At 42.2% G+C, this 12,609-nt stretch overlaps 1 protein-coding gene across 1 annotated transcript in view; it reads left to right on the top strand.

The window, feature by feature from the left end:
- Positions 1 to 12,609, top strand: part of LOC122553554 (60 kDa lysophospholipase-like) — a 122,614-nt gene that overhangs the window by 73,130 nt on the left and 36,875 nt on the right. Inside the window, 2 exon segments of the mRNA XM_043697527.2 lie at positions 1,084 to 1,179; positions 7,144 to 7,307. Coding sequence (XP_043553462.2) covers positions 1,084 to 1,179; positions 7,144 to 7,307 — 260 coding nt within the window.

Here is a 12,609-nt window from a genome sequence, read left to right on the forward strand (position 1 = left end):
AGGACAGGCAGAGACAAAGCAGAGAATGAGGTAGGATTGATAAATTAAACTGCATTTACCTCAATGCAAGAGGCCTAACAGGGATGGCAGGTGAACTCAGGACATGGTTCGGAACATGGGACTGGGATATCATAGCAATTGCAGAAACATGGCTCAAGGATGGACTGGACTGGCAGCTTAATGCTCCAGGACACACATGCTACAGGAAGGACAGAAAGGGAGGCAAGAGAGGAGGGGGAGTGGCGTTTTTGATAAGCTGTGCTGAGGGAGTGGCATTTTTGATAAGCTGTGCTGAGGGAGGATATTCCCAGAAATACATCCAGGGAAGCTATTTGGGTGGAACTGAGAAATAAGAAAGGGTTGATCACTTATTGGGATTGTATCATAGACCCCCTAATAGTCAGCGGGAAATTGAGAAAGAAATTTGTAAGGAAATTTCAGTTATCTCTAAGAATAATAAGGTGGTTATGGATGGGGTTTCCAACTTTCCAGACATAAACTGGGATTGCCATAGTGTTAAGGGTTTAGTTGGAGAGGAATTATCAAGTGTGTACAAGAAAATTTTCTGATTCAATATGTGGATGTACCTACTAGAGAAGGTGCAAAACTTGACCTACTCTTGGGAAATAAGGCAGAGCAGGTGACTGAGGTATCAGTGGGGGAGCACTTTGGGGTCAGCGACCATAATTCTATTACTTTTAAAATAGTGATGGAAAAGGATAAACCAGATCTAAAAGCTGAAGTTCTAAATTGGAGGAAGGCTAACTTTGACGATATTAGGCAAGAACTTCCAAAAGCTGATTGGGGGCAAATGTTCACTGGTAAAGGGACGACTGGAAAATGGGAAGCCTTCAGAAATGAGATTATGAGAGTCCAGAGACTCTATATTCCTGTTTGGGTGAAAGGAAAGGCTGGTAGGTGTAGAGAATGCTGGATGACTAGAGAAATTGAGGTTTTGCATCAGATGAATACCAAAATATTTTGCTGCTAAAAAATTTGTTTAATGTTAAAATTTTGCTTCTAGTCAAAGATTAATGAATGATTTTATTTATAACAAGTTTCTATCCTCTATTAAAACAATAGGAACTGGAGAATATCCGAGATGTTTTAACTCCTTCCTTGGCTTGTGCAGCTGCAAAGGCCGGTGATATCAATGCGTTACAGGAGATACTGGAAACGGTAAAGAAAGGAAAACACAAGCAGCAATCAAAATCAATAGGTGTTGAAGTTACTAAACAAAATACCAAGTAGTGGAAACATTTGAGAGCATCAGATAGCATCTGTGGAGAAAGCAGTGAATGAGAATTCCAGCATGGCCATTTGTGAAAATTGTTTTGATGACAGCTCCAATCCTGAACTGTTAATATCTTTTATTTCCTTCAGTAATGATTTTTGACCGACTCAGTGTTTTCAGCATTTATTATGTTTGTTTTACAACAAAAAAAATCTCATTAGGTAGCTTTGTTATTACTGAGTTTTCTGTCAATTTAGTCATCTTCATTGTCTAACATCCACATGGTTCAGACAATTTAAATGGCAGGACAAGAATTAATTTATTTAGAGCTCTTTTTTTCTTAGGTGTGTATTTTTCTGTTTGATAAACTCAGACCAGACTTCAAGGTGTTTCTTCAAACATCAGACTGATGAAGGTCACTGGACCCAAAATATTAGCTCTGCTTTGTCCCCACAGATGTTGGCAGATCTGTTTTTGTTTCTGATCTCCAGCAATTCTTTGTTTTGTTCAACAGTTAGGCTGTTGAGGTTGCTGACCTGTATTCTGAATAGTAAGTCCACGATAATAAGGTAAATTAAGGTGGAAGAAAAATTGTTAAATGCGTTATTAATGGCAGATCATAGAACATGAACTAAACAGCGCAGGAATCAGCCCTTCGGTCCAGGATGTTGTGCTGACTGTGATGCCAAATTAAACTGATCCATTCTGTCTGCCCTTGTTACATATAGCTCTATTCCTTGCATATTCATGTACTTATCTAAAAGTCTCTTAGATGTCCCAATCATATCTGCCTCCGCCACCATCCCTGGCAGCACATTCCAGACTCCTACCACTCTCTGTGTGAAAAGAACTTGCCCCTCACGTCTCCTTTGACTTTTCTTCCTCTCACCTTAAACACATGCCCCATAGTATTAGACATTCCAAATCTGAGAAAATGTTTCTGACCATCTATGATATCTATGCATCTCATAATTTCAAATCTGAGAAAAAGTTTGACAGTTAACCATATCAATGCATCTTTTAACTTCATACACTTCTATCAAGTCTCCTCTCAGCCCCTGCTGTTCTAGAGAAAATAACCTGAGTTTTCTAGCCATCCATTATAGCTCATATCATCTAATACAGACTGGATCCAAGCAAACCTCTTCTGCACCTTCTCCAAAGCGTCCACGTCCTTCCTGTATTGTGGCAATCAGATTTGAATGCCTAATCAAAGTCTTATGAAGCTGCAACATAACATCCTGACTCTTGTACTCAATTCCCCAACCAATAAAGGCAAGTATACCATATGCCTCCTTTACCACACTATTTAATTGCATGGTCACTTTCAGAGAACTATGGACTTGAACCCCAAGATTCCTCTGTACATCAATGCTGTTCAGAATTCTGCCATTAACTGTATGCTTTACTTTTACATTTGATCTCTCAAATTGCAGCACCTCACACTTGACCAGATTACACTCCATCTAACGTTTCTCTGCCCATATCTGCAACTGATCTATGTTCAATTGTATCTTTGACAACTTTCTACTGTATCCACAACTCCACCAATCTTTGTTTCATCTGCAAACTTACTAACCCACCCATCTAAATTTTCATCCAAGCCATTGCTATGTTTCACAAATAGCAGAGGTCTCTGTACAGATCCCTGCAAAACGCTACTAGTCATGGACCTCCAGCCAGAAAAAGAACCTTTCACCAGTACCCTTTGCCTTCTATGAGCAAGTCAATTCTGAATCTATATGACCAAATCACTGTGGATCCCATGTGTCTTAATCTTCTGGATGAGCCTACCATGAAGGACCTTGTCAAAAGCCATACAAAAGTACATATAGACAACATCCATTGCTCTAGCCTCATTGATCACTTTTGTCACCTCCTCAAAAAATTCAATCAAATCACTAAGACATGGCCTGCCCTGCACAAAGCCATGCTGACTGTCCCTAATTAGATCATGCTTTTCCAACTGTGCATAAATCCTGTTCCTAAGAACTCTGTCCAAAAGCTTCATTGATGTGAGACTCACTACTCTATAGTTTCCTAGATCATCCCTATTTCCCTTCTTGAAAGAAGGAACAAAATTAGCTACTCATCAGTCCTCCTGGACCTCTGCAGTGGCTAGTGCGGATAAATAGATTTTGGTCAAGGCACGAGCAATCTCCTCTCTTGCCACTCTCAATAACTTGGAGTAGATACCATCAGGTCTTGGGGTCTCATCCAACTTTAATGCTCTTAATGCTCTCTTTTGATCTCAGAAGGCCTCAGCATATTAGCATGCTCCACACTAATCTCACTATTTTCCATATCCTTCTCCTGAGTGAATATCGATGCAAAGTATTCAGTTCGGATCTTGCTCAAATCCTCTGCCTCCAAGCAATATTTCCTCCTTCCTCCTTAAAGTGGTCCTACTTTTTCCCTAGTTATTCACTTGATTTTAATATATGTATAGAATGCCTTTGGATTCTCTTTAACCATACTTGCCAAGGTCATTTCATGGTCACTTCCTACTCTCCTAATTCCCTAGTTGAAACTTTATTGCTGGAACAGCACAGCAGGTCAGGCAGCATCCAGGGAACAGGAGATTCGACGTTTCAGGCACAGGCCCTTCTTCATTCCTGAAGAAGGGCCTGTGCCCGAAACGTCGAATCTCCTGTTCCCTGGATGCTGCCTGACCTGCTGTGCTGTTCCAGCAATAAAGTTTCAACTTTGATCTCCAGCATCTGCAGGCCTCACTTTCTCCTCCTAATTCCCTACTTGAGTTCTTTCCTGCTTGCTTTATATTCCTCACAGGCCCTGTCCAATTTTAGCTTGCTAAACCTGACATATGCTTCCTTTTCTCTTTTGACTAAATTTCTCAACCTCCCTCATTATCCAAGGGAAGCTTACCTTTCTATCCTTGTCCTTCTTCCTTACTGGAACATGCTGATCCTGAACTCTCAGGATTTTAAACAATTCCCACATGTTAAATGTGGACTTTCCTGATAACAACTCTTGCCAATTAACACTTCCTTGCTCCTGCCTAACAGTGGCACAATTTGCCCTCCCACAATTTAGGACCTTGCCACAAGGTCATGACTTCTCCTTATTCATAGCTATCTTAAAACATAAGGAGTTGTGATCACTGTTTCCAAACTGTTCTCCCGCTGAAAGATCAGTCACTTGGCCAGGCTCATTAGCCAATACAAAATGCCTTTTCTAGTTGGACTTTCCAGATACTACTTCAAGAAACCCTCTTGGATGTACTTAATAAATTCTACCCCTGTTGTTCTATAGGAGGCCGAGTAAATATTGGCAAAATTAAAGTCACCCACTATGACAACTCTGTTTTTGTTCCAATTTTCCATAATCTGCCGACATATTTGTTCCTCAATGTCTCAGTGACTGTTGGAGGGCCTATTAGAGTGATTGCACACATCTTATGTTTGAGCTTTACCCATATTGCTTCAGTGGAGGGGGCCCCCACTTTGTCATCTCTGATTGCAGATGTGACATTCTCCCTGATTAGTAATGCAACTCCCCCACGTGTTTTACCTTCCCCTCTATCTCGCCTAAAGCAACAACACCCTGGAACGTTGAGCAGCCAGTCCTGCCCCTCTCCCAACCAAGGCTCTGTAATAACCACATCTTCATAGAGCCTGCTAGATCAGTATATGGGACTAAGCTCATTGGCCTTACCTACAATACTCCTTGCATTGAAATTAATATACTTCAGCACCTTAGTATCGCCAAGTTCATTTACCTACCTCTGTCTGTCCTTTCTTTGACTTACTGATCCTAATAACTCCCTTCTTCTCAATCCATCTACTTGCTGGCCTGCTGGTCTGGTTCCCAGTCCCTGCCATTTTAGTTAAAACCCTCCTGAATAGCACTAGTGAAGCTCCCTTTGAGGATGTTGGTTCCTTTCCAGTTTAAGTGCAACCTGTCCCTCTTATACAAGTCACTCCCTGCCCCAGTAGAGGTCCCAGTGATCCAACAACTTGAATCCCTGCCCCCTGCACCAGCTCCTTAGTCATACATTTATTGCTCCGATCTTTCTATTCCTTGCCTCACTAGCACATGACTCTGGTAGTAACCCAGAGATCACTACCCTCGAGGTCCTGCTTTTCCTAATTCCCAATACTCACTCCGCAGGACCTCATCTCTCTTTCTACCTATGTTGTTGGTACCACTGTGCACAATAACCCCTGGCTTCTCATCCTCCCCCTTAAGAATTTTTTGCAACTGCTCCAAGACTTTCTTGTCCCTGGCACCAGGGAGGTAACACACCATCCTGGAGAATTGAACGCTGCCACAGAAATGCCTGTTTGTGCCCCTAACTAGCAAGTCACCTCCTGTTATTGCTGCCTTGTACTTTGACTGTGCTCTGCAGCAGAGCCAGTTGTGGTGCCACAGGCCTGGCTGGTGCTGTTATACTCCCCTGAGAAGTTATTATTCCCCCCTAAATAATATCCAGAATTGTATACCTATTAGAGAGAGGGATAGCCACAGGAGACTCCTGAACTACCTGCCTGCCTCTCCTGGTTGTCACCCATCAATCTGACTGAACCTGTGGTCTGACCACCTCCCATAACTAGTGTCTATCACACTCCCTGCCCCATTTGCTCATCAATGTGTCCAACTGCTGCTCCAACCAAGCAATGCAATTTGTGAGGAGCTGCAGCCAGTCACACTTCCTGCAGACATTGTCACTAGGGCCACTACACTGCTTCCTGATTTCCCATATCTGCCAGGAAAAGCACACCACTTCCCCAACTGCCATCTCTGCCCCTTTACAGTAGGAAGATGAAGGAATCTTACCTTGCCTTTACCTTGCTTACCTTACTCACTGAAGCTCAGTATTCACGTAAGCCCATCGTTCTACTAACTAGCAGCACAAACTGGTTGTTTAAATTCCAATGCAATCTTTACAAACAGATGAAATATCCTATAGGCTACAATAAACTTCCTACCAGCCTCTCTCAATCTGTCTCTCCTTTTTTGGTTAGAGGAGGACGGAAGGATGGAAACACCATGGTTATGTAATGAATGAATGAATAAATTCATAATACTCAAACAAAAAGTTTATACATCATCACTCACAGCGCCATCTGAAGTGCAAAGATACAGCTTCTTTAGTTCTAAGATCTTAGAAAACCGAAAAATAACATTTCTAGCATTGCAAAAATAAAAGTCCAGAACAGCAGTCTTCCAACCCACACCACACTACCACTTGCCTTCGGGCTGCACGAGACCTTGGCTCCAGACTGCTCTGATCTTCACCTTGAGGATCATGAGGCCTGGGAGATAACTCCAGACTGTCACCCTGGGTCAAGAGGATGCCACACAGGTACAGCTCCGCTACGCTAAGAAGCTGGTCCAGGAGGCCACTATGCCAGGCAGGGAGGTTGCCACCCCAGGCTGTAAGTTGACTGGAGGCTGGGAGTCGAACATAATGTGAATATCCAAATCATGATGAATTGAGTCATTCTATCAGAGTTTGGTGTTATACTTATTTTTAGATTCCTGCCTTCAAGTCCACTTGTAATATCCTAACCACAATGTTGGAGCCCCTTTGCCACATGAATTGCAGAAGTACAAGAAGGTCAAACATCACCTTCTCCACAGACAACAGGGCTTTGGTAATAATTCCTGGTATTGCACATGTCAAGGGTCCAGTCCCAGCAATGCTGTCATGTAATGTCTGGGGTTTACTGTTCCTTGACACCCGGTGGGTGGGTCTTCCTTGCTCTGCTGATCAGTCGAGATGATTTAGCTAACTTCTTTCAGAATGTTGCTCTCTGCCACTGTCTATTGAATTCATTAACATTCTATTAAAAAGACCAAAAATAATGAAACAAATATTTTTCCAAAGGTAAATTTACAATCCATGTTTTCTCAGACACTTTAACTTCAAAACAAATTCTTTACAGGGTGGAAACTTGTCCGGTGAGGATTATGATGGACGAACCCCATTACATGTGGCAACTCATGAGGGACACTATGAAGTTGTATTATACTTGCTGAAACGTGGAGCCACTATTTATACAAAAGATCAGAATGGTAATACTCCACTGAAGAATGCAGTGAAACGCAGGTACAGTTAACTTTTGGGGCAAATAAACAATAAACTACAAGTCACAATCATTGAAATCTAATTCATTGTGTGATGGGCATTTGTGGATTTCATTCCCTCACTTCACTAAATTCAGGAATTCAGCACAGATCTTTCTTGAATGTTTGCATAAGTGCTATTAAAGATGATAGGGGAAAATCAGGTGGCTTGTGATAGGGGATGGTGTAAAGATTGAGTACTGCAGTTTACCTTGCTTCACTGCTTCAGTTCAGATAACCTGACTTCTCCATATCTTTTGTCTACACCATTGCCTGCAGGGCCATATTGGGAATTGTATACCTGAAGAGCCCATGATGAAAGGACATTTGGCTCCTCAGAAGAAAGAAATTGCTTTGTCGTTGTTTCATTTTGAACATAAAATTAGCTTCTCATATTCTACCGGAAATACAACATAGAACATAGAACATTGTAGTGGAGCACAGGCTCTTCGGCTCTTGATGTTTCACTAATCTGTGCAACCAATCAGAAGCCTATCTAATCTACACTATTCCATTTTCATCCGTATGTTTATCTAATGATCATTTAAATGTCCTTAAAGTTGGTGAGTCTACTACTGTTGCAGGCAGTGCATTCCATGTCCCTACCACTCTCTGAGTAAAGAAACTACCTCTGACATCTGTCACCCCTCAATTTAAAACTATGTCCCCTCATGCTAGCCATCAACATGTGAGGAAAAAGGTCCTCACTGTCCACCCTATCTAACCCCCTTAGTCCCATCATTTAGTCCCAAAATGATGGGACTAATCAGCAGGTCTGACAGCATCTGAAATTTTGGGAAAGATCATTAATTAGAGTCATAGAGTCATAGAGATGTACAGCGTGGAAACAGACCCTTCGGTCCAACCCGTCCATGCCGACCAGATACCTCAACCTAATCTAGTCACACCTGCTAGCACTTGGCCCAAATCCCTCCAAACTCTTCCTATTCATATACCCATCCAAATGCCTCTTAAATGTTGCAATTGTACCAGCCTCCTCCACGTCCTCTGGCAGCTCATTCCATACACGTACTACTCTCTATGTGAAAAAGTTGCCTCTTAGGTCTCTTTTATATCTTCCCACTCACCCTAAACCTATGCCCTCTAGTTCTGGACTCACCCACCCCAGGGAAAAGACTTTGTCTATTTATCCTATCCATGCCCCTCATAATTTTGTAAACCTCTATAAGGTCACCCCTCAGCCTCCGACGCTCCAGGGAAAACAGCCCCAGCCTATTCAGCCTCTCCCTGTAGCTCAGATTCTCCAACCCTGGCAACATCCTCGTAAATCTTTTCTGGACCCTTTCAAGTTTCACATCTTTCCGATAGGAAGGAGACCAGAATTGCATGCAATATTCCAAAAGTGGCCTAACCAATGTCCTGTACAGTTGCAATATGACCTCCCAACTCCTGTACTCAATACTCTGACCAATAAAGGAAAGCATACCAAATGCCTTCTTCACTATCCTATCTACCTGCGACTCCACTTACAGGGAGCTATGAATCTGCACTCCAAGGTCTCTTTGTTCAGCAACACTTCCTAGGACCTTATCATTAAGTGTATAAGTCCTGCTAAGATTTGCTTTCCCAAAATGCAGCACCTCGCATTTATCTGAATTAAACTCCATTTGCCACTTCTCAGCCCATTGGCCCATCTGGTCCAGATCCTGTTGTAATCTGAGGTAACCCACTTCTCTGTCCACTACACCTCCAATTTTGGTGTCATCTGCAAACTTACTAACTGTACCTCTTATGCCCGCGTCCAAATCATTTATGTAAATGACAAAAAGTAGAGGGCCCAGCACGGATCCTTGTGGCATTCCACTGGTCACAGGCCTCCAGTCTGAAAAACAACCCCTCCACAACCACCCTCTGTCTTCTACCTTTGAGCCAGTTCTGTATCCAAATAGCTAGTTGTCACTGTATTCCATGAGATCTAACCTTGCTCATCAGTCTCCCATGGGGAACCTTGTCCAACACTTTACTGAAGTCCATATAGATCACATCTACTGCTCTGCCCTCATCAATCTTCTTTGTTACTTCTTCAAAAAACTCAATCAAGTTTGTGAGACATGATTTCCCACGCACAAAGCCATGTTGACTATCCCGAACCAGTCCTTGCCTTTCCAAATACATGTACATCCAGTTCCTCAGGATTCCCTCCAACAACTTGCCCACCACCGAGGTCAGGCTCACCGGTCTATAGTTCCCTGGCTAGTCTTTACCGCCCTTCTTAAACAGTGGCACCATGTTTGCCAACCTCCAGTCTTCCGGCACCTCACCTGTGACTATCGATGATACAAATATCTCAGCAAAAGGCCCAGCAATCACTTCTCTAGCTTCCCACAGAGTTCTTGGGTACACCTGATTGGGTCCTGGGGATTTATCCACCTTTAACCGTTTCAAGACATCCAGCACTTCCTCCTCTGTAATCTGGACATTTTGCAAGATGCCACCATCTATTTCCCAGTTCTGTATCCTTTTCCACAGTAAATGCTGATGCAAAATATTGATTTAGTATCTCCCCCATTTTCTGTGGCTCCACACAAAAGCCGCCTTGCTGATCTTTGAGGGGCCCTATTCTCTCCCTAGTTACCCTTTTGTCCTTAATATATTTGTAAAAACCCTTTGGATTCTCTTTAATTCTATTTGCCAAAGCTATCTCATGTCCCCGTTTTGCCCTCCTGATTTCCCTCTAAAGTATACTCCTACTTCCTTTATACTCTTCTAAGGATTCACTCGATCTATCCTGTCTATACCTGACATATGCTTCCTTCTTTTTCTTAACCAAACCCTCAATTTCTTTAGTCATTCAGCATTCCCTATACCTACCAGCCTTCCCTTTCACCCTGACAGGAATATACTTTCTCTGGATTCTTGTTATCTCATTTCTGAAGGCTTCCCATTTCCCAGCCGTCCCTTTACCTGCGAACATCTGTCTCCAATCAGCTTTCGAAAAGAGGCAGGCAAGTACTGAAAATAGTAGGTCTTGCTGGTTTTCTGCCCAAATGAACATAGGTTCAATAGCTAGGTGGATCCCAGTATATGAAGGAATTAACGATGACTTGGAGGCTAATTTCTTCTGGCTATTACAACAATTCTACAAGTGTTTGGCAATTCAAAACAACAACAGAGAATATCAATGTTTACTGGGAGAGGAGTAACGTGGCAAGTGATGGTGTTTTTTTTTTGTAGACCACTGATTCTGCATGATCAATTTTTCCCTGACGTCGATGCATGGGAAGGTATTCCCTTCAAATACACTATGCTTGTTGAAGGAGTAGAGGTCATGTAGAGCAGGACCAATTGCTGGAAGATGGAGGATGGAATCAGAAGGAGTACTTTCCTCTACTCCAGAGACCCGAGCGAAAACTCTGCTGGTTAAGATTTAAATCCCAAAAGAGCAGCTGGTGGAATTAGCATTCTATAAAAATCTGTAACTAAAATTCTAATTATGATTATGAACCACTGTCAATTGTAGGAAAAATTGAACTAGGGGAAAGAGAACTACTATCCTTACCTGGTCCAGCTGACATGTGACTCCAAACTCAGCAATGTGCTTGACTTAACTATCCTCTGAAATGACTTTGCAAGTGGTTCAGTTGTGCAACTGTGAGAAAGGAAAAGAGGAATGAAATCCGGTGAACCATGCAGCATTGACTAAAACAGCAGAAACGATAAAAAATAAACAAAATCCTGTTAACCCATGCAAAGTTATCCTCCGAAAATCTGGGGCTAAGGCCAAAATTGGGAGACTTGCTTCATAATCTTGCTTCATAGACCTGCTTCAAGTAACAGCATGACATAGTCGTACTCATGGAATCATACCTTACAGACAGTATCCCAGGCACCATTACCTGGATATGCCCTGTCCAATCAGGAAGGCCCAATAGAGATGGTGGTAAAGTGATGTGCAGCTGGGGGTAAGCTTACCTCGGAGTCCTCAACATTGGCTCTGGATAGCATGAAGTCTCATGATGTAAGATCACATGATTAAGGAAGCATCCAACTGAATACCACATATGGCCCCAAGTTGCTGGTAAAATCAGTACTCCTCCAGACAACATTTGGAGGAAATACTGAGAGTGACAAGAATGCAGAATGTACTCTGGGTTGGGGACTTCAATTTCCATCAACAAATTTACCACCATCTACACTGGGCCTGTCCTGCTGGTCGGACAGTCAATATCCAGGGATGTTGGTAATGGTGTCTGGGACAAAGTTATACTTATGGAACTATACAGACAATTGTGAGTGGCAATTGGCAGAAGCAAAGGAAAATATTTCATGTCGACTCTGCAAGTTAGTGATTTGTTTAATAGAAATATAAAGGGAAGGAAGAAAATGACAATATTGGGAGAAATATAAATTACTATTTAAAATCACATTTCGCTATACGTATGATAGGGAATGAAAGTTAAAAAGATCTACTCTTACTACACCCTTTTTTTCTCAGTAGAAAATACGTCATTTCCATAAATTATTTTATCTGATGGAGTTTAATTTAGATAAATGCAAGGTGTTGTATTTTGGTAAGATGAACAAGGGCAGAACTTACACAATTAACAGTAGGGCTCTGTTGTCAAACAGAGTGATCTCGGCATCAAGGTACATAACTTTTTGAAGGTTGCTGCACAGGTAGTGTGGTAACGAAGACATTTGGTGAGCCTGCCTTCATTGCTCAGACCATTGAGTATAGGAGTTGTGACGTTATGTTGTGATTGTAAAGGATGTTGGTGAGGCCACTTTTGGAATACTGTGTACAGTTCTGGTCTCCTTGCATTTGGATGGATATTATTAAATTGAAGGGGGTAAAGAAAAGATTTACAAGGATGATACTGGAAGTGGAGGGTTTGAGTTTGTAAGGAGAGGCTGGATAGGCTTTTTTGCCTGGAGCATCAGAGGCTGGGGCGACCTTATGGAAGTTTATAAAATCAGGAGGGACATTGATAAGATGAGAAAGGTCTTTTCCCTAGAGTGGGGGAGTTCAAAACTACAGGGCAAAATTTTAAGGTGAAGGATTTAAGAAGAACCTGAGGGGTAACCTTTTCACACAGATGGTGGTTCATATATGGAATGAACTGCCAGAGGAAGTAGTAGATGTAGATACTGTTACAGCAGTTAAAAGACATTTGAACAGTGCATATTACATTGTCCAACTAGCTCAGAGCTGGATCCAAGAGTGAACAGAATCCCTGACACTCCTGTTTATTTTATTTTTAAGCAAAGGGAGAGTCCTGGACACTCCAGCTCCCTCAGAGCCAGCTCTCAGAGCGAACAGAAGC

This window comes from Chiloscyllium plagiosum, unplaced genomic scaffold (assembly GCF_037043375.1).
Source record: "Chiloscyllium plagiosum isolate Xiang-an unplaced genomic scaffold, Cpla_swu_hap1 HiC_scaffold_8, whole genome shotgun sequence".
In the NCBI taxonomy this organism is placed as follows: Eukaryota; Metazoa; Chordata; class Chondrichthyes; order Orectolobiformes; family Hemiscylliidae; genus Chiloscyllium; species Chiloscyllium plagiosum.